This window comes from Diabrotica undecimpunctata, chromosome 9 (assembly GCF_040954645.1).
Source record: "Diabrotica undecimpunctata isolate CICGRU chromosome 9, icDiaUnde3, whole genome shotgun sequence".
Classification (NCBI taxonomy): Eukaryota; Metazoa; Arthropoda; class Insecta; order Coleoptera; family Chrysomelidae; genus Diabrotica; species Diabrotica undecimpunctata.
Window position 1 is genome coordinate 127,111,109 of NC_092811.1, and position 24,063 is coordinate 127,135,171.

Below are 24,063 nucleotides of genomic sequence, written 5' to 3' on the forward strand. Positions count from 1 at the left end.
AAGCGTTCCTTTCACGACTAGAACTATATAAGTTAATGATGTTCTTAAGAAGTTTCTGTAAAAAGACGCTCAGAGAAAGAAGGATAAAAAACTGAGACTCTGAGTTTCAAAAATTCAAGCACTTAGCCTATTAAAAAAACTTGGCAAAAGCAGTTCATCTTTCCGCGAACATCCATTTTTTACGCCAGACCATATATCTTTCAGAATACTTCTGTTATACAGTTTTAAGATACATGAAAATATACTTAAGAAGACTATGCCAAGAAGCGCCGCATAACACAGATTTCCCTAGCGCTTTTATTAACAAAAAACTCTTAACTGCTGTGACTGACATCAAAACATACAAAGCACCAGGGTTTGGTAGATTCAAACCTGATTCTGAGTTTCTTTTATGATGCTACAAGACAATGTGAAGTTGGTTTACGAAGTTCTATTCAAACATTTTATTAGCAGGAATCGTATCAAAAGTTTTTAATACATTAAGATAATCACTATATTGAAACTAAACAAACCCTGTGACAAGACAAGCAGTTACAGAAGAGTAGCTCTTTTAAGCTGCTATTACAAACTTTTCGAGAGGCTGCGGCTCAATAGAATAGGGCCAAAAATCCTAAATACCGTTCCTTAGATCAAGCTGGCTTTAGGTTAAATAGAAGCTGCACAGACCAGATCTTATTATACACATATAGGTTAGTTTTCAAAAACCTAAAAATCAGTTGTCTTCAGTAACGTTTATGCTGCCCTTTCTTCTTCTTCCTTTTTGTATGTAGGCTTTAAAGCCTGTTTCTTCTTTAGTATTAGCTTCCTAAATTGTTTAAATTATCGCACCATCTTTTTCTTGGCGTGCCAATACTTTTTCGTCTATTTGGTGACTTATCTCGTGCTATTCGTACTATCCTATCCTTTGCCATTCTACTAATGTGTTAGTTCCACTCTTGTTTCCGTTTTTTCGCCCATCCATTTATATCTATCTTATGTTTTCACTTCTCTCCCTATCCAACAGACTTTTTCCGTGATCTTCGTCGAAGTATTTTCATCTCTGTTGTTTCTAGTAGTTGTCTCGTTTTTGATGTGTCAGGTCTTGTCTCCACCGTGTATGTTATTATAGGTCTAATTGCTGCTTTATAGATTCTTGTTTTTGTGTCTTGTCTTAGGTGTTTGTTCTTTCAGATTGTGTGATTAAGCAATCCCACCGCTTTACTTACTTTTAAGCTTTGTTGTAGTACTTTTTCTTCAAAATCTCCGTAACTAGTTATATCTATTCCCAGATATCTAAACCTTGCTTCCTGCTTTATTATTTCCCCATCGATTTCGATTTTACATCGTAGTGAATATTTACATGTTGTCATAAATTTGGTTTTTCTGCTTATATTATCATATTGTATTTCTTGGCTGTTGTATTGAAGATGCGTGTTAATCTTTGGATCTCGTCTTCTGTCTTGGCGGTTAATGTGAGGTCGTCTGCGTAATATAATATTTGGATTTCTTTGTTCCCCTTTCTGTAACCATGACTTTACGTACTGCTTGTATTATTTTGTCCATTATTATATTAAAGAGAGAAGTGAGCTTAACGGGTCACCCTGTGTGACTCCACTTTGTACTGGTATACGTTGAGTTAGTTTTCCATTTATCTTTGCCTGTATTCGATTATGGAAGTAGATGTTTTCGATGGTGTGTATAATATTAATTGGTATGTTTCTTTTATACAGTAGGTGTAAGACGTCTTCGACTTGGATGCGATCGAAAGCCTTTGTCAGGTCTATAAAACATAGATATGCTGGTTTATTGTACTCGACAGCCTTTTCTGTGATTCGTCTTAGTACAAATACGGTGTCTACGCAGGATCTTCCGGATCTGAATCCTTGTTGTTCATTTGATAAAGTTTTTAGTTTATTGATTTTGTTGGTTAGGACTTTTGTGGTAAACCTAAGTGCGGTTTCACCTTCAGAAGACATACCTTTATAATTGTTGATATCTTATCTTCTTTCCTGAATATTAGTATCATTATGCTATTTCTACATCCGTCTAGTATCTTGCAGTGCAATATTAGTTTTTGTATAAGTGTTGTCATCTCTAGGGTTATACTTTCTCCTCCATGTTTTAAAAGCTCGTTGGTTATTCCGTTGGTCTGGTCCTGGCGACTTTCTATTTTTAAGTGAATTTATGGCTATCTCTACTTCCTGAAAACTGATTTCTATTTCGTGTCTTAATTCAGGTACGTTATTGTGTTGATTATTATTTTCCTTTGCTTTAAACAGTTGTGTCAGGTATCTTTTCTATTCTTTTGTTGGTATGTTATTGTATTCCTTCAATTCTGCCATTTCTTTCTGTTGGTTTCTTATAAATCTCTATATTTGTTTTTGTATACCATAGAAGTCGCTTTTCATCCTTTTTGTAAACTGTCCCCAGTGTTAATTTTTTGTTCTTCTTACCAACTGCTTTGTATCATTTCGTATTCTTCTATAGGTGTTTTGAGATTCTGGAGTATTTGATGTTTTGTTCTTTATGTAGGCCTCTCGTTTCTCTTTACACTTTCCTTTCATTTCTTTTCTGAACCATAGTGTATTGTTGTTAATTCTTTTGTTCAGTATAACTTTGCGTTTTCCTAGAGCTTCTCTTGCTGCTTCTTCAATGTTGTTTTTAATTTTCTCCCAACTCACGGTTATATCTTTAATGTCGTCTATTTGTTTCTCTTGTAGAGTCTTGATGTTATAATTGTGAGGTATGCCTAACATTCATCTCAGCATTTTCATTTCCATGACATGCATAGCATTTCTTGTTTTGCTGTGACTGGCGAACATTCGACAACGGTTTTGTATACTTTTGCCTTGAGTCGGTGGAACTGAAGTATATGATTTTCTGTGAAACACAAAATATCATATTGTTATGAAGTTGTATTCCTCTGTTTCTACATTTCTTTTTTTATAATGTTGTGCTGGTTTCATATCAATGCTACGGGTTTTTCGGTCAAAAAGTTCTTTGGTAACTTATACTTCTTTTATCATCAATCCAAGAAAACCAGTGTGCAATCTAAAATCTTGTACTGGTGAATTGTACAAGTCTTTGCGTATATTCAAAAACACCTAACACGTCTCTTGATCTCTGCTTTTAGTTTATTGTTTATTATTTTCGTCTGTTATCTATTATTAAAGCTCGGATTTATAGGCAACAAAAATTGAAGAAAAAGGCGCCTATATAGGCAAAGATTTTTATTAAAAAAGGCAGGAATATTAACATTTAGGCAAAATATAGGCAATAAAGGAATTTAACTTATTATTTATTGTACAAAGTGAATTAACGTAATATTAACTTAAGGCAGGTATATTTACACATCATAATCATAACATTAGTATAAATAAACTAGTAACTAAATAACTGTAAATTAATAATTAAACATTGTAACCACTTAAAATTTTATCATTAATAGAAACAACTAAATGTTTTTCAATATTTTCTGTCTTAAAACTATGTCTTCGATCACTTAAAATTAATTTGTACATTGAAAACGAACGTTCGACATCGACAGATGTAATTGGAGCATATTTCAGAGCGGATAATAAATCTGGCATAATTTGAAATTCCTCAGAAAATGTCCCATTCAAAACTTTAGCAACATTAGATAAAAACGAAAAACCTTCATTCTTGTCGAAAACATATTTCATTTTTTTTTTAATTAATTGACCGTTACTTCCAGGTGCCGATTTAATTTTCGACTTTAAATTATCTATTAATTTTACTGACTCACATAAATTTATCTCTTGTTTTTCTAATAAGTTAATTGTGGTAACTATTAATTTATAATTGTCATTGATATAAGCGAATTCCTGTTTCAATTTGGGATTTTTTAATATTTTTTTTTGCTTCTCGAATGGATTCGGAAATATCATCATCAAATTCTGACATAACTAATTTTATTTCATTGCAGTGTTCAAAGTAAAAAAAAAACTGCTTCGATCCAGGTTTCCCACCTTGTAATTACTGGTTTAGGTGGCAAAGGGACACCGGGAAGTCTTTCTTTATATATTTGCACCCTCAACGGAGCCTTTACAAAAACTTTTTTCATAAAATTTATAAAATTATTTACCAACGGAAACAGATTTCTTATTTCTTCAGCAATTATATTTACCCCGTGGGCTACACAAGTGCAATGAATTAAATTAGGATAAAAAATCTTTAAATTAACAGCAACTTTAAACATATATGCTGCAGCATCTGAAAGCATTAAAACTATTTTATTCACTGGTATAGCGTTGGGTAAGAAGAGGTTTGTTAAACTATCTTGTATAAATCGACTTATTGTTAAATTGTTTGTTTTTTCCAATTCTTTAACGGCAACTAAATAAGGTTTTCTCGCAAAGTTTTCGTTCAAAATTCCAATCATTAAATTAACTATATACCTACCGCATACATCTGTCGTTTCATCCACGATAATATACAAAAAATTGCCCTCTAACTCCCGCTTAATTTTTAAAATACATTCCACATAACATTTTTCCACAGTATGTTTTTTCAATGTACTCTCGTCCGGTAAGGATTTATTAAGATATTTTTCGAAAAAGCATTTAAAACTAGGGTTATTAACTTTATATAGAGGAATGTTGGATGCAATCATCATCTGGCATAAATCAAATTTAAATGCGTCTTCCTCCTTTTTTTTGAACTGCTTAAACTATCCCGCAGAGATATTTGGGCTAACTTAGAGGAATTTAATTTTTCCAAATTACGTTTATGAAGTGGGGTTCCACAATGCTGGTCAATAAAGTACTTTTTTCTACTTGAAATCTGAGAATTAAAAAAAAAATAACTAGAATTCTAAAACCGCTTTAGAATTTAGTTATGTTGTGGGACGAGAAAAAAAGAGAAAAAATAAAACTTACCGATTTTCCGCATGGTTTACAAAATGCTCCATCTCCTTCTAGAGAAAGTTCCGAATAAGGTGCGATCCATAGCCTTAATTTAGATGTCATCTTTTCACACAAATGTCTAAAACGTTTTAAAACGTGTTCTTTGCTTTTCGGTATACGCAACAAAACTAAACTAGGATATAGCAATTTGTGACTAAACTCTGATACAGTAACCGACTGGACAACTGATAATAAACTAATAAAGCTTAGGTATTTCCAAATAGTTAACCCTCAAGTCTCGATCAGGTACATTTTCCTAGAAATCTATTATATAAAGAAACCATTGATATTTTATTATTGACCCAAAATTTTATTATAGAATGGTTTAGTAATAGATCATGGGTAGTACCATGAAATTTTAAAAAAGGCACAAATAGGCGGAATTTACGAAAAAAGGCAAAAAGTGCAAAAAACAATTATAATAGGCAAAATAGGCAAAAAAGGTATTTTGCCTATAATTCGAGCTTTATCTATTATTTTCTTTTAGGTAGCGCTTAATGCTTTAGATTTTTTAGTACGTTTCAGTAATAGCTGTTTAATTGCATTCCATATTATTTCAAAATCTTCTTGATTTTTATCGATACTGTGTAGCTTTTGATTAAACATTTGTGCAACTTATCAACTTTCCATTTCTCCTCCCAAGTCTACATTACTTGGTTTAAAAGATTTGAGTCACAAGGTAAAACAGATGGTGGCAGTAGTTGAATAGATAAACACCAAATGAGGTTTTAAAATTTTATTAAATTAAGCTATATTAAATCAGGTATAATATTCCAAATTTTTTTAACAATATCGACTACATTTTTGATAATATTTTAATTAAAATATATTTACACAAATTTTTTGTTCACATTTACATTTATATTACATAAACTCATATAAAAATATAAAATACAAAAACGACATTATAATAATCGAAAATTAGGTTCTAATGATTAAATTGCATCCTCATGGTTAAAAAAATATATATGGTGGCACAATACGAATGTAGTAATCTAAAATCAATTTCGTGAGTATAATAAAAGGTGTAACATTTTACCTTAGAAATATGTGTGGATGCTGACTATATGGCGAGATTCTACTCCAAAATGGTCATCTGTCATTTGTAGATTCCACAGTTATGAAGTGGATGAAGTCAGAAAAATAAGAATCATAAGAAAGATGCGTCATAGCTAGATATTAAAGCTTTAAAGAGAGATAAAAAAAACAGATATTAGCAGAAAATTATGGCTTTTGGAAACACGTTTTCCAACAGAGAATTACAACGAGTAGATCATCTATCAAGAGACCTATTTACTATAGTATTGGATGAATATGTCTCTCTATATAACTCCGCCTTCAGTCCGTTGGATGGATAAAGTAGCTCAGTAGGCTGTTGCTGGGTTTTACCCAACCTCGGGTAAAACAGAAGCTAGAGCTGATAAAAAGTTGAAAGAGTCAGTTATAGGAAAATATGAAGAGGATAAAGCAAACAACAACGAAATGCGTCTTTATCCCTCGAGCGGGCGCGCCCGTGTATTTTGTACACGTCCAATAGAAAAAGTCGTCTAAAAATAGAAGTGTCGTCAATCTAGCGATATCGTCGCATCTATTCGTCCAGTAGAGATCTGTCGTTCGAATTGTTGAGTAATATTTTTTGTTGCAGATGAGTTTTGTGAGAATTCTTAGAAATACGAGAGTGTGACGGTTTTGTGTACATAATACACGGCGCGCCTTCTAGTGTAAGTATTTTATCCATTAATTATTTTGCTTTATAAAAAGTTGTAATTCGAAATTAAAGTCAAATTAACATTAGTTTTACTTTATTTTAGGTTGAACAGGATATTGTAACATAATTGAGAAGGAATATAACGGCTACGCTGAGAGAATATTATGTAAGAATTTAATTGCATTGTTATATTATTTGTGTGTTACTTTTTTTTATTTTTGCAGGGCTAGAAAGACGTTTTTAACTGAGGCTGAGTTATATAAAATTCTTAATGAAGACCCAGAAACAGAAACTAGTGAAATAGAATATTCCGATGAATCTGAGACAGATGAAGAAATAATACACCATAATGACCACAATTATGAATCTGAACAAGAACAGAATAACCATGACAGAGCCAGTAACTTCGAGGATAATACTGCAGTAAGTACGACTGCTTTCGAATATTTTCAAGGTAAACATAAAAAAACTGCATGGCGTAAGACTCCGCTGTCGTCGCAATCAAAAATTATAAAGAAAAATATTATCAAAATACTTCCAGGACCAAAGACAGTGACTTCAAAAGTGACCTCAGAACTTTCAGCTTTTGAAAAAATTATAGATTCTGATATATTAGAGAACATCGTACAATTTACTAATTTGTACATTGATAGTAAAAAAAATCTGTTCAATATAAAAGAGAACGAGATATGAAACATACTTCAAAAAGTGAAATAATGGCGTTACTGGGAGTGCTTTACCTCCTAGGCACTAAAAAGGCTAACCATACTAACGCACTTGAACTTTGGACATCTGATGGAACAGGTATAGAAATTCTTAGAGCTGTAATGAGTTACAAAAGATTTTTATTTTTGTTACGTTCAATGCGCTTTGATGTCAAAACCACAAGACATGAACGGAAAATATATATGACAAACTTACACCAATTAGAAAAATATTGGACGCATTTGTTAGTAACTGTAAAAATTCCTATAATCTTGGTGAATTTGTTACAATAGACGAAAAACTAAAGGGATTCAGAGGACGTTGTAGTTTCATCCAGTATTTACCAAATAAACCAGCAAAATACGGTATCAAGCTGTTCATTTTGGGCGATGCACAAACTTACTTTGTTGGAAATTTAGAGATTTATTGTGGACGGCAACCTGAGGGGCCTTATGGTGTATCAAACTCTCCCAGTGATATTGTAGATAGGCTTATTGATTATATAAAAGGTTCAAATCGCAAGTTGACAACCGATAATTGGTATACCAGTTATCCTTTAGGTGTTTCCCTTTTGGAAAATAAAATAACTACAATTGGCACTTTGAGAAAAAACAAAAGGGAAATACCTATTGAATTTTTACCGCAAAAACAAAAAGAAGTGGTACGTCACTCTTTGGATTCCAGAAAAATGTCACTTTGGTTTCATTTGTTCCAAAGAAAAGTAAGTCGGTCATACTTTTATCCACGATGCATGACACTGCCACCGTAGACGTCGAAACTAAAAAACCAGAAATTATTCTAAATTATAATGCCACAAAAGGCGGTGTGGATACTATTGACCAAATGTGTGCATCATATTCTGTAAAAAGAATAACCAGAAGATAGCCACTAATTATATTTTTTTCTCTAATGGATATGGCGGGTATCAACGCGCAGGTGTTGTTTTGTACCAATAAAACAAATCCCAAAATATGTCGCCGAATTTTTCTAAAGAATTTAAGCTTGAGTTTAATGAAAGTACATCTTTCAGAAAGAGCGACAATGCGATATCTTCCTCAGGATATTCATGGTTTTCCAATGAAATATAAATCATGTGAAGAACCTACTAGAACAGAAGTGCAAAGCTCTAGAAAACGTGGACGTTGTGCAATATGTCCAGGCTCAAAAAATTCCAGCACAACAGTTAGATGTGGGCTATGTAGAATATTTGTATGTAAAATGCATTCAGAAACCACAATTACCTGCGTAAAATGTAAGAACAATGAACGGCAGCAATCAGAAGAAATCGAGTGAAGTAACCCGTAGGTACATGTTTTATGTTTATTATTTTATGTAACAATAAACTATTTTTGTAAATCGTGGTTGTCGTTTTGTTAAAACGCACTAAATTTGGTAAAATCAACTAAAATGTGTTTTGTGTACAAAATACACAGCGCGCCCGGTTAAAAAACGGTAGTCGGCGCGCCTGCTGTAGGATTATAGACGTAAGTCAAAGTCTGTCTCTTAAAATAACACATGGATTCTTTCCGTCTAAGGACGTACATTAATTTACTTGGATACACTAAGAAATCAGTTCCTCAAAGTTTATAAAGAGGAAGTTTTAGCCATAAATGAGCAGATAATACCATCAAAGGCGCATTCATCTATAAAACAATATAATCCGCAAAACTCCACAAAATGGGATATAAGTACAAAATGGGATATAAGTTGTGTCAGTGGATTTTATTACGATTATAAAATTTTTATAGAAACTCAAACTAATGTTGTACCTGATGGTTTTCCTGATTTAGGGGTATGTTCAAATGTGGTTCTTTGACTAACAAAAACAGTACCCAGACTTATAAATCACAATGAAACAGGGTATGTTACCACTAGGAATTGTTAGAATAAACAGAGTGCCAAACAGTTATATGCCAAAAGAGGCTGAATTAAAAAAGAACGATCGAGGAGCTATGGTAGAGAAAGTAACCACAATTGATGGTACAAAAATATCTGTTGTTACATGGTATGACAACAAATTAGTAAATATTTTATCAAGATATGCTGGGACTATGAAAACAATTGAAGTTAAATGGTTTTCTAAAAAGGATAAGACACATATAATGGTTTCATGTCCAAAAGCTGTAACAATCTACAAGTATTATATGAGGGGAGTAGATCTACTGGATTTAATGTTGGGATATTATAGGATCAAACTCTGATCCAAAAAATGGCACATGCGTATATTTTTCCATATTATTGATTTGATGACTGTCAATGCGTGGATTCTTTGGAGAAAAAGTGACGTTAAGGATAATAATTTAGCTCTGGCAGATTTCAAAATAGTAGTAGTAGAGTGTTTATGCAAAGTTATTTAAAGCTGGTTTTACTACAAAAAGGCATCATCCGTGTGAGCTATAGACAATTTACAAAACAAGAAAAGAAGGGGTCCAGCAACCGATATTCCAATGCTAGATGTACGAACAAATGGATATGATCATCTTCCAGTGGTGTAGTAAAAGACAAAGATGCAAATATCCCTGTGGTTAAAAAAGCGCCATAAAATGGGAGAAGTTTAATGTTTTTTCTTTGGTAAAACAAAGATAGAAATTTTTTTTACAACTTTCACACTGAATAATTATTATAATAAGAAAGTAATAAACGTCATTTTTTTATTAATTTTACTTATCGAATCTTGTTTTAATGCATAGTGTGCCATATATGACACAAAGAAAAATACAAAAATCTAACCAAATAGGATTTTTTGAAGTTATACTTCTATACGCGCGTTCGACGTTGGAAATTTGTACGGGAGTGTTTATATACAGCAAACGATGCACCATATACCTATATACCTAATTCTGTTTCTCTTTCTGCTCTCTCTTACCTATAGCATTACATATGTAATGATTGTGCAGATTGACTCCCATTAAAATTTGTAACGGCGAACACGTGTATAGAAGTATAACTTCTACCGGCAGTCCCACTGGACTGCCACACCCGTTCTTTTATATTTTTACCGAAATTTTTTAGTCAAGTTTGTAATCATAAATTTTTTTTTATAAAAAATTAAAAAATCAAATCATGCAGTAAGAGATTAAAAATGGCACTAGACAAAGATTAATCCATAAATGTAGCCCAAGCTTGATATACTGCTATATCAAGCTGTATGCTATATTCAGATTAATAACTGAATGTAGAAATAAAAACTAACTTAATAATATACAGGGTGGTCCTTAAGTAATTGTACAAAAAGACACAGTAGATTCTACACTTTAAAATATTACGATTTAAGCTAAATTGCTTTAATAAAATGTTGATATTAAGAAAGATACAGGGTGTTAAAGTGCAAATTAAAAATTTTATTTTTGGCTATAACTTTCATGTTTGTAAACATTTATGCATAAAAATTTACAACTGGGTACTTTTAAATATGAGAAATTATAATTTGATGCACACTTTGATGTAGCGGATAGAGGGCGCCACATATGCCACATATGTGGCATAAATTTGCACTTAACTTTTTTGCTCTTTGAGTGAACTGTATTTGTGATACAAAATATTAAAGATACATTATTTCAACAAAAAAAAGGTATACCTGTTAATAACTTTTAAACTCAATAGTTTTCGAAATAATCGCATTTTACAAATCAGCTGCATATTTCTGAGTTAAGGCAATTACCCCAGGCAACGAAGGAAAAATAGACAAAAACATTAATAAATCTAAATTTTGGTATAAAATACCAATAACTAAAGTTAATAGTTAACGAAATGTTAAATAAAATAAATATATCAGCAGGATAATTAATAATAGGATATGACAAAAAACAGAATAATAGGATTTTACATCAAACATTTTATATTTTATGTTAAATTAAAGTCGTAATCAAAACATTTTGTTTACAAACCAAATTAAGAAATAGTTAAACTAAATTACTAAACTTTTTGTTAAAGTAAGTGTTCGATATGTCTACCATTTTCATTAATTCATTTGTCAATATATTCCATAAAAATCATCTCATATTAAATAGCATCATTGGTTCTAAAGAAACTGTTGCAGTATTTATTTCTTCCCATATTTGGTTGCAAATGTTTATGGCATTCTTATAGACACGTTGTTTTAATACGCCCCATACACCAAAATCAAGCGGATTAAATTCTGGGCTACGTGGTGGCTATAATGTATAATGGACGAATCTATATCCAAATCTTATAGTATATTATGTCGCAAAGGTTAAATAATGTATTAAACTGTGATGTATCTCATTCATTGGTTACTTATAGATACTCATATAAGCTTACGAGTAACTATAATTACATATCGAACAAATGGACTATTATGATAATGATGATAATATTATGAACTAACGAACTAATATTATGCTGAACTAAATTGCCTGTTTGTTTACTATATTTATAACAATATCGGTTATTAGGCCAACGATGATGTTTTTGTAAAAATGCTGAGTCTTTAAGGTAAGATTTGTAGCAAAAGTATTATGAAACAAGACACGTATGTTATTTCATACCTGTGCTTTAGTTTCCATTTGTCATAATAAAAATGGGTAAACAACAATTTACGTAATGAATAATAAGTATTATTTTGGGTTTTTTTATAAATTAAATAATTATATCAATATCTCACCACATTGTCAAGGAATAAGACTGCCACGTCCAATCCAACGTTCAGAAAAGGTATATTTAACTATGTTCTCAACGCCTTCTCTCTAGAATGTGGTGGTGTACCATCTTACATAAACCATATATTTTGGTTTTTTAGCATTTTACAATAGAGAAAAAGTAATACAACGCCAGTAGGTATAGAAATTTAAGAAGCGATAGAAAAGGGAAATTGTATACATGATGACGGCCAGCGTCTGAATACGGACACGGCACCTAAAGAAGAAGATGAAGAATATTTTCTCCAATAAGACATTTAGCAGCCATAACAAAAATTTTGTAATGTTACATTATCATCTTTGAGTTGTTTTAATAAGAATAAACTATGAATTATGCTTATCTACAGGTATTGAGTGCTTTACCGCACAAATATCACAACTAAGAATTATGAGGCAGCTGACTTATAAAATGCGATTATCTCGAAAACGGTTAAATTTTGAGGTTACTAACAAGTATACCTTTTCTTTGTAAAAATAATGTATGTTTAATATTTTTTAACACAAATAGAGGTAACTTTAAGAGCAAAAAAGTTAAGCGCAAATCTATGCCACACCTGTGGCATATGTGGCGCCATCTATCAGCTACATTAATTTATGTATAAAATTATAATTTATCCTACTTAAAAGCGTCCAATTATAAATTTTTGTCCAAAAATATTTACAAACTTAAAAGTTATAGCGAAAAATAGAATTTTAAATTTCCACTTTAACACCCTGTATCTTTCTTAATATCAACATTTTATTAAAGCAAGTTGGCTTAAATCGTAATATTTTAAAGTGCAGAATCTATGGTTTCTGTTTGTACAATTACTTTAGGACCACCCTGTATATTGCTATACGTCTCTACAATTAAATAACTATAATATTTGATTTAATCACATTTATTGCCCTTACTACATTTTGTTTTGATCTGAATTTACATTATTTTCTACCATAAACAACTCTTCGTAGTCCACAAGGGACACTTCTCTTCTAAATATTTTCCTAAAGGCAGTTTTAAACTGTTTTTGACCCTTCCACAATTTCCAGCAAACAACTATTGAACATGAGTAAGCTAAGTATTCTGGTAAAAATGCTAGATACCACAATACAATTTCTACATTTCTCTTTTTTAATATATTTATTAAATTGTAAACAACAAATAATGGCAACCAGAGGAGTAAAATAACTATAGATATATTTAGAGCGTATGACTTTGTTTTGACCAGTTTGCCATCTTTATTACTAATGCCAAGATATAGCAGAAAAATTGCAGTAACAAGGTAGTAGATGGTTAAAAAGTAAAAATTAAAGTTGTTTCGAAGGCCGCTTTTGAAGCAAATACTAGCAGAAATGGCGAAAATCATTACATGGAAAAAGTAAAAAAAGGAAAACAAATAAAAATATCTTTTTTCGTATTTTGCAAACCAGTTTGCGTTTTGGCTTTCAACCACGACATCGACTCCATATCCAGCGATAAAAGTCAAGAGTAACGCCATTCCAAAGTTCTCTATCCTCGACCAAGTACAATACCAACGCACCTCTATACCCCCTGTATAAAATATATCTATTATACAATAAAAGAGAGGTGTCGACAATATATAAATAATGTGGAAAATTGCGAAGTTCAACAAGTAAAAATTGGTTCTGTTTTTAAGTCGTCTGTACTTCAATATAACTACTATAAGAAGTATGTCGCATAGTACAGAAATAAAACATAGGGGGATGCTGAAGTAGTCGGACGCTAGGGCTAAATATTCCAGCCAGTCTCTACCAGGTTTCTCCAAATGTGGATCATCGTCCCACGATGATGAATTATCAGCCATGCTTAGGTTTCTGAAACAAATATTTTTAAATGTCATTTAGAAAGAATATCAAAATTTGTAAAATGATACTCCTACAATAACAAGTTAGTAAATGAGGAGGTCATTTTTATAACCTTACATGTCCATATTGCCTATTTCTTTAAGAAAGTAAAAAAAAACGATTTATCTATATTATTTCAACAGAACATATTTATGTAATATAGTTTTAAATCAGTCTTGGTTTCTGAGCTAAAAAAACTACAAACCTGGGTAAAAATTGATAATAAATTTGGATGTATGTACCAATCTGTGGAGTGAGACAAGGATGCGTATCTGTATCTGTACCTGTAGAGTAGGGAGGGCGAGTTAAGTTTCACAGCACTTAGGCCACAATTGACCCATTTTGCATCCTCCCAGGGAGCTGTCACCCTTAGCTTATTGTCCATCCTGCCGTTTCTAGGAAGGTGGAAGTTACCAAGAGACATCTCTCTTATGTGGGCATGTGTGGGCCAAAACTAGCCGGATATACTCCAGTGATCTGGAGTATATCCCGCCGCATCCTGAGCCTTCTTTCATTTTGGAGCTATCGGTGTATATGCAATAGGCATTTGCCACGTTTGTCTCCCTATACTATCTTGTTTCGATTTTGTAGGGTTTGTTAAAGATAAACTTTGGTTCAATTGATTCGCAGCCTGCCTGTAGCAGTGGTAGCGCATCCAGTTCTGCCCGCCAGAAACGATTTCTCAATTGTCCCATTCCTACATCAAGGTTTGCACCAGCTGAGCGCAGTCGCATCATTGTCACTAGCGCAACCTCTTTGAAATATATATCTAGAGGCGTGATGTCAATGATCAACTCCATTGCAGCAGTTGGTGTTGTCTTCATGGCATCTGTTGGCACCATTGACAGGGATGGGTATTGTCGTCAATTCTTTTTAATGCTTACTTCGAAGAGATCCTGTAAAACGCTTTTGAGTGTGAAACAGCTGGAATAAAGGTAAATGGAGTTCCCATTAACAACATTAGATATGCGGACGACACTGTGATCTTAGCCGAAAATATTGAAGATCTTTAGAGACTGGTGACTAGAATAGCGGAGTATGGAAAAGAGTATGGTCCAACAATGAACGTGAAGAAGACGAAATTTATGAGAATATCGAAATTTAAAGAAATAATGAGAATCTTACATCAAACAAATGATTACATTCAGGAGATCAAAATCAGAATAGAAAAGGCTAGAGAAAATTTCAACAAAACGAGAAGAGTGCTATGCACAAGAGATTTAAAATTGGAACTAAGAGTTAGGTTGGCAAGGTGCTATGTTTTTTCGACTTTGTTATATGGAATGGAATCTTGGACCTTGAATGCGACATCAATGAAAAAACTGGAATCATTCGAGCTGTGGGTGTATAGAAGAATTCTGAAAATATCGTGGACAGAACACGTCACAAACAAAGAGGTTCTGAGAATGATGAATAAAGAAAGAGAAATTTTAAATACAAGTAAAACAAGAAAATTGGAATATCTCGGACATATTACACGTGGAGAGAAATACACCTTGCTCCAACTGATTATGCAGGGAAAGATCCAAGGAAAGAGAAGCATAGGGAGGCGTAGAATGTCATGGCTGCGCAACCTAAGAGAGTGGTACGGATGTACATCAAATGAACTTTTCAGAGCAGCCGTCTCAAAAGTACGAATAGCTTTGATGATTGCCGACGTCCGCCGCGGAGATGGCACTTGAAGAAGAAGAAGATGTTTCAAGTACCTTCATGGTTCCAACTTTTTTATACTCTTCAAGGTACTCTTCTTCAAAGAGAAAACTGGAAGCTTTTGAGATGTGGCTTTTTAGGAGAATTTTGAACATACCATAGAGCGATCATATTACGAACGAAATGGTGTTGCACAGAATGGGAAGAGACAGAGAACTTTTGACCACCATTAAAAGGTAAAAAACAGCATATTTGGGTCACATACTTAGAAATAATAAGTACGAGTTGTTGCAGCTGATTATAAAGGGTAAAATCGAAGGAAAAAGGAGCCCTGGTAGACGACAAATATCCTGGCTGGAAAACACTCGCGACTGGACCGGGTTAAACACACAGACGCTCTTAAGAAAAGTAGAAGATAGAGACGAATTTGCATTGGTTATAACCAACCTTTATTAGTGAAGACCGCACTAGAAGAAGAAGAAGAAGTAGGTACTCTTCTTTAATAATAACAGTAGATTTCTTCCTAAACAATTTTTCTGCTCTTTCAAAAACCCTATCTGCTCGTAAAAAAAATGGCCCCTGATAGGAAAATTAATAGTAACATGTGTCAAGCTGCCTTCATGGGCTTCTAAAATGTACATCCAGATTTAGCCAAACGGCTCACACTCCCTCTAAGGGGAAAATTCACTCATCCCCGATACCTACTGCATCAAACTGGTGGGACTCTTTCCGTGTTATCGAGCCCTAGGTGACTTGGTATGCTGGAGTATCTCCCAGAAATTTTCGTACACATCTGAACGTTGAAAGTAGTACAGCTTTCTGCATGGTCTTGTAGAGATGTTCATTCAGACCTATCTTTTTTATGTTTTCTATTAGGTACATGTACATAATGTACATTATAATTATTATTATTATTATACATAAGCGAGGGCAGAGGAACAAGTCCCTATTATGCTCAAAAACAAAGAAATTTCATTAATAACGTACTAGTAAATAACAAAATTACAAAAAAAAAAAGAAATAAAATTACAATTTTTGGTTTAAAAGAAAAACAATATTTTAACTATAATATAAAACGGTCAAGTCTATTTTTAAACGTGTTGGGAGAGGGAGAAGAGACAATGTTATCGTTAAGGTTATTCCAGCACTCAAAAACTCTATTTGGTAAAAAGTTCTGCCTTGATCTTGTAGAAAAATTTTCTTTCTTTATTTTGAACTGATGACCTCTGAGGCTTAATTAATGGTAAACATTTCATTGAGATTTCCAAAATTGAATTTTAGTATTTTAAATGTTGTAATTAAGTCTCCACGTTGTCGGTGAAGTTCAAAAGAAGTTAGGTTAGCCATACTTTGGCTAACCTTTTTTAAGTCTTTCTGCGTAAGAAGGTCTTCTCGGTTCCAAAGGAATTCGAGTGGCTTTTCTTTGAACGTTTTCCAACAAAGTCTTGTCTCGAACCAAATCAGGATACCACGTTGGTCCAGCGTATTCAAGTATGGGTCTTACGTAGAGAGTGTACAGAATGATTGCATTGAAACTCTCGAAAAACACCTCCGAATAAGATACAGTCTGGAGTTCGCACGTTTACAAATAGAGGTAATATAGTCGGACCAAGTTAGGCTGCTGTTTACGACAACACTAAGGTCATTATACGAGAACACAGAATCTAATGGCTGTCCGTTAACAAAGTACGGCACAAGTAGGTTATTTTTAACAATTCGAAGCACTACACATTTTTCCGCATTTAAAGGTAGTAACCACTGGAAACACCAAGTTAAAATATAGTCCAAGTCTATTTGAAGCGAAAACTAACGACTATAACTGTGAATAAATTACGAGAATTAACTGGTCTTAACTCATACTGTTGTCTGTACAAAGAATATAGACTCACCTTTTGAAATATTGATGTATTCGTGGCAGGCAGAATTGGTCGCGGTGCGTCACGACGCCATCCGAGGCAGAGAAGAAAGGACTGATGCTTATTGTTCGCTGTCTCGGTGAAGTGAAAGTCGAAAATGTTGAGACTTGAGACGGTCAGAAAGAACCCTCTAACCGTTGGGTGGTTTATGGACAAGTGCATATCATAAATCAACCCTATTCTAGGACGCTTCTGAATAGCGACAATCCAATTCAATGGTCACAGTGTAACACGATACTTGACACATTTTGTGTGTATTATCGACACAAAAATAACAAAAGAAGTAAAATTTTCCGTACTTAAATCATAATAAATGAGATAGCCAGTTTAACAATTTTACGAGATTTTGTGAAATAACCGGAAACAATATATTTTAAAGCAAATAAGTTAGAATCATTAAATCAGAGCATATTATAGTAAAGTAAAAGTAAGTAAAAAAAATATAAAAATATGAAAATAAATAACTACATACTTTACCAAACATTCTCCCGCTCCAAAAACGAATGTTTTTAAAAACAGCTGAAAGTACAAGTATAAAGAATAGACATGAAAAGATCGATATACTAATAAAGAACTAACTAAGAACAAACTGTGAATTGAGAAATAAGCGGCGGTCATATTTTGACCACAGGATATTGTTAGATGCCATCTGAAACTATTCTCCGATTGACAATGCGTACAATACCATCAATTAGAAAAGAATAGCGTCGAATCAGTAGAATTTTTCGACCTACTAAACTAGAAAGATTGTTTCCAACATTATATCGTTGGTCCTTTTTCCTATAAGAATTCCGTGGGATACGAAAAACAAGAAGAACAGCGTCGAAATCTCGAAGTGGTATCGCATTTCAGAAGAAAGTCTTCAATAATAGCCGGGAAGTAATGATATTTCGACGAGCTCCACGGTGGAAAAATGTCAGTTTGGTGAAAATTGCAACAATTGTGCCGGAGATAGAACACGACTAACATAATCAAAGAGTTTTTGATTAGAAGGCATATAATACCGAGCAGAGTGTGATATCAGTTCTTGTATGTGTTTAATACGATTGAAAATTTATGGGTATTAGCTCAAGGGAGCGCAATCGTCGAGTCAGATAAAATATCGGAATATCGGAAGGAGAACCCTTTGACAAAGGTAACTAGATCAGCCAGCGATATGGCTGCCAAGCGTTCCAATCTTGTCGAGTCAGAGCGAGCATGAAAATTGGACGAGACTCGTTGACAAAGGTGACAAACTCTTGCGATAAATGTTCCTGTATAGAAATAACACCAGAAATGTAACAAGCGGCGTTTTAGGAGAAAGCAAAGGAATATGTTTTTTTTTAATGGCATAGGCAAGTGCCATACAGCTAGTCACAACCTGAAAATATTCTACCCAGAAAGAAGATTGTGTAGTACAATATAAAAAGATAATATAAATTTCAAACTTAAGTAGCATTACAAATTTTAAGCATTAAAATTATTATTAAGGATAGAGATAAAACATGGACACTCGTTTCTCGTCTAGGGACCCATCAAGACATTGCTTTTAAGACAAATTAGATTGGGTCACGGATAAAAGGTAATAACAAATGGGGTAAGACAGAGGTTAGGATTCTAATTACAGTTAAATATTAAGCTTACTTTTGCAAATAAATTCCATCAAACATTCATTTACAACTCTTATATTTAGAGATATTGAACGGAGGAAAAATTTTGATATTGACTAAATTTTTTATTAGGTCTTCAGTTTGTTTTGTGTATTTTTTACATTCGAAGAAAATGTTATCTAGATCACCTTCTTTTTGACAGTCTGAGCAAAGCAGTAGGAGTAATAAACTTTTTTGAATATTTTTGGGATCCCCACATTGACATTTTCAGCAAAATTCAGCTTATTTGAATAATTTTTAGAGTTTCAGTGGCATTTTCGTCTCTGACGACTGGATTAACCTTAATAGCATTAAGTATTTTTTGACAAAAATGCCTTAGATATTCTTTTCTGCATAGTTTTGATAATACTCTGTAAAAGTTTAGTAAATTTCAGGACAAAAAATAAATAGTGTGGGCCTAAAAAACGAGACGTCTTTGAGACGGCGTGATAGCGTAGACTTAATTAATTTAATATATTAGTACTTAAAGATTTACTTATTGTGTTAGTAATATTATTAAACAGTCTTATATATTAAATACTTACAGAAATGTATTAGCCAACTCTTCCACCAACTTATGGTAATAGACTAAATTTGTCACACACTTTAAGCGATTTAACGATCACCCACACACATCGAATTAGCAGAAATAAAAGGTATTAAGAAAATTACAGCAACTATGTTAAATAGTTCTGTTGTATATAAAGCTTTTCTTCATTATTTTTGCTCTTTCTATAATCTGCCCCTATGAAGATGGATTTAGGAGAATTTCATGATATACGGATCTAAAAGAACAAACAAGATTACACAAAGTTCAGCTGCAATAAAAGTTTTCTTATTATCGTAATGGCATAGTAAGTATACAACAAAATTTAAAATTAACGTTTAATGTATGTGGGTGAAGCTATTTCTCTGGTTTATTGTCGAAATATGTAGGTTTATTGCCAGTGGTTTTGAATTATGGCTCCTGTATCGATTGTGATGTCTCGGTCGTCAAAACGTTATCCATTTAACTCGAAACTGTTAACATAAATCAGGACAATATTTATTAACTCTGATACTACACACTAAATTTCAACAGATTAGAATTATCTGTCATAATAATGATGTTCTCGTATTTCCAACTTCGATATCAAATTTACCAGTAGACACCTACACACGAAAATAATAAAATGCCATATACAAGATTCCAATTCGTTGTTCAGATGTCAAAACCTTGTATCCTGAAATTAATATAGTTTGGGAAATCACGTAAAACTTCTCATAAAAAATATATTGTTTTAAAATTAGTTTTTGTATTGAACTGGAGATGTTTTTACGAATTGTAAAATTTGTGACAATGTTTAATATTTGAATTCCGCCCCGAATAAGGTTGTAGAATAACCCTCAATATTTGTGAATCGGTGTTTCAAGAACTCCATCTTCTTCTTCTTAGAGTGCCATATCCCTACGGAACGTCGGCGACTACCATAATATTTATAATATTTTTATACTGATCTCGGTCTTGCGCTACGTGTACCAATTGGTCCGCTGTCAAACCTGTCCACTGCCGCAAATTCCTCAACCAAGAGAGTTTCTTCCGTCCTATCCATTTCTTTCCGTCGATTTTACCGTTGAGAATTAGCCGAAGGAACTCATATCTTGGTCCTCTGATTGTATGTCCAAAATATTCTAGTTTACGCCTCTTAATAATATTTAATAGAGTTCGTTGATGTCCCATTCTTCGAAGAACTTCTTCGTTTCTGGTTCTGCTAGATGGAATTTTTAGTATCCTTCGATACAACCACATCTCAAACGCCTCGATTTTATTCATGATATCGGCGTTTAAAGTCCAAGTTTCACATCCATACAAAAGTACAGACCACACGTAACATCTTGTAAACTTTTCACGGATTTCCAAATTTAATGAGTTATTGGATAATAGAGACTTGAATTTTTGAAATGAGTTTCTTGCTTGTTCAAGAACTCCATAGTACCACAAAAAGAATTGGTCTTAAAATAAATTTTTCAAAAACACAATTTATAACAAATTTAGTCCACAACAAAAACATCTCTTATATATATTATTTTTATCTTCGGTGTCTTGCCTTGAGAAAGGCAAGATATTTCTTACATGACAATTTGTTCGTCGAAATAAAAACACCAAGTTAAGTTGAAACAATTCTCAGCCACAGAGTATGGAAAATAAATGCAGGAAGCAGAGCCCCGAGAGCGCTAAGCTCTCGGAGAGCCCGTTAGGGACTGACTTGGCTGACCTGAAAATCGCCAATATTTATATGCGCTATTCAAGCGATAAATAGGGATTTCCAGGTCAAGAGCCAATGGGAAAATTCGAGGCGGGGCGATGCGCATCGAAATGCGCACTAGTCCACAGACTATGGCATTCGATGACAGTGTGACCAGAGAAAAGCAGTTAAATAAATCGCCACAGCCTCTGATCCAGATGACATTCCTTTCATATTCTTAAAAAAATTATCGACTCCTTGCATTATTATTTTATTAAAATTTCACAACAGTATTTGGAACAGTTATCATTTCCCTAAGCGGTGGCGAGAATCATATATCATACCAATTAAAAAAATTTATAACCTAACACAAAGTTTATTTAATTTATATAAGCCAATATCGCTGACGTGCATAATGTGCAAATTATTGGAGAAAATGGCAAACAAAAGATTGATCTGGTTTTTGGATAAAAATTAAGTTAATTCACCGGCACAATCCGGTTTTAGATCTCATCGTTCTACATCAGATAATTTGATAATTTTACAATCACATATTTCTGACTGTATGGCTTGTAATCAAGATTTATTAGCAGCCTTTTATTATGTCTAAGGAGCCTTATAGAAATCAGAATAGCAAAAGAAGATTTTTATAAAAAAAAAATGTGAAGAAATAGAGCAATTGCAGGCAAAACATGATATTTTTAATGTACATAAAAAAGTGAAAGAACTTGCAGGTACACAAAACCGTAAGCAGCCAAATACCCTGTATAATGTCAACGGAAACATAATAACAGAACTAGAAGAACAGTTGAAGACATGGAAAAACTATATTGAAGAACTCTTTGCAGATGATAGACAACAATCTGAGCTAAGTAACATACAAGGACACAAAGGTCCAGAAATAACGGAAGAAGAAGTAATTTACGCACTAAAAAGAATGAAAAATGGTAAAGCCCCAGGTCCAGATGAAATACCAACGGAAATCCTTAAACTAATAGAAAAAGACTCGATTCACATTTTAGTTAAACTTTTCAATAGCATTTATACATCAGGAAAAATACCACAAGAATGGCTTTTATTCACCTTTGTTACTATACAAAAAAAAAATAAATGCCAAACAATGCAGTGATTACCGTACAATCAGTCTGATGAGCCATGTACTGAAAATGTTCCTGAAAATTATACACTCTAGAGTACACAGAAAACTGGAAATGGACATCAATAATACCCAGTTTGGATTCCGAAATGGACTTGGAACAAGAGAGGCGTTGTTTGCACTAAACGTTATGTCTCAAAGATGTCTTGACATAAATCAAGATGTATTCATGTGTTTCATAGATTACAACAAGGCCTTTGATAAAGTGCGGCATGATCACCTAATCAGACTCCTGACAGAAAAGAATTTAGATAAACGAGACATCCGACTAATAGCAAATATGTACTACAATCAGAAAGCAGTAGTGAAAGTAGAGAATAATACCACTGAAGAAATTGAAATAAAGCGAGGTGTGAGACAAGGGTGTATACTGTCACCAACCCTGTTTAATCTCTATTCCGAAGACGTAATGAATGGAACACTCTCTGAGCAATCCGTAGGTATTAAAATAAATGGTGTTAGACTAAACAATCTAAGATTAGCCGACGACACCGTTCTGATCGCAGAAACACTTGAAGAGCTACAGACATTGGTGAATAAGATAGTGGTGAATATGGACTATCTTTGAACATAAAGAAAACTAAATTTATGGTAATATCGAAATCAACACAAAATGTCCAAAATTTATATTTACACAATGAAATTATCGATCAAGTTAGCAAATACAAATATTTAGGCACTTTTATAAATGAAGATAACGATAGCTCAGCAGAAATCAAAATAAGAATAGAAAAAGCCAGATCCATATTCACTAAAATGAAGAGAGTGTTCTGCGGAAGAGATTTGAGCCTTGAAATGAAACTTCGCCTGATGAGATGTTACGTACTTTCTGTGCTGTTCTACCGGAATGGAGTCATGGACGTTGAAAAAGATTGATACCAAAAAATTAGAGGCATTTGAATTGTGGATGTATCGCAGAATCCTGAGAATATCAAGGACCGAGAGAGTCACAAATGTCGAGGTCTTAAGAAGAATGAATAAAGAAAAGGAAGTCATATTTACGATCAAAAAACGAAAACTGCAATATTTGGGACACATTACAAGAGGCGAAAGATATGAACTGCTTCGAATAATTATGCAAGGGAAAATAGCAGGAAAAAGGTCCATAGGAGAAGACGAAACTCCTGGCTAAAGAATCTATGGGAATGGTATAGCTGTAGCAGCAACGAATTGTTTTGGTCAGCAGTTTCGAAAATACGTATAGCCCTGATGATCGCCAACCTTCGGAACGAAGATGGCACTTGAAGAAGAAGAAGGAGCCTTATTGTCATTGTTTAAAAATCTGTAATACTGCAAAATCCTTAACAATGTGGACGTGTTAAAAACATATACTATTTTGTGTAGATTTTTTTAGATGATAGAACATTTAAATTTATTTTAAACTTTAAGCTGTCATCTACTCGTATTCAACATAATAGAGTACCACAAGGCTCAGCACAACTTTGTTTAGTCTGGCATTTAATGAAGTAGGCAAAAAGCATTCATCTCCTTGTAAAATACGCATTATATGCTAATGACCTTGCACTCTTTTGCAAAGGAAAAAATATTGAAACAACCTGTCGACTAATGCAAACAGCCTTTGATAATATAGAAAGGTGGTTGAGACATATCGGACTTTCCTTTTCATTTCAAAAAACTAAAATTATGAAATTTAGTATAAAAACGACA

The 24,063-nt window shown here is 33.2% G+C and overlaps 2 protein-coding genes across 4 annotated transcripts in view; one reads left to right on the top strand and one right to left on the bottom strand.

Moving 5' to 3' along the window:
* LOC140451432 (somatostatin receptor type 2-like) overlaps positions 1 to 24,063 on the top strand; it is a 1,059,667-nt gene that overhangs the window by 394,004 nt on the left and 641,600 nt on the right. The window lies entirely within an intron of this gene.
* Positions 5,635 to 24,063, bottom strand: part of LOC140451430 (uncharacterized) — a 32,921-nt gene continuing 14,492 nt past the window's right edge. Inside the window, exons 2-3 of one of the 2 annotated variants that reach the window (XM_072545224.1) lie at positions 19,560 to 19,799; positions 5,635 to 13,790 (exon numbers count right to left, since the gene is read on the bottom strand). In XM_072545224.1, the coding sequence (XP_072401325.1) occupies positions 12,869 to 13,780 (912 nt within the window). In that variant the 5' untranslated portion in view covers positions 13,781 to 13,790; positions 19,560 to 19,799 and the 3' untranslated portion in view covers positions 5,635 to 12,868. The remainder of the gene's footprint in view (positions 13,791 to 19,559; positions 19,800 to 24,063) is intronic. The other variant, XM_072545225.1, reaches the window with a different exon arrangement.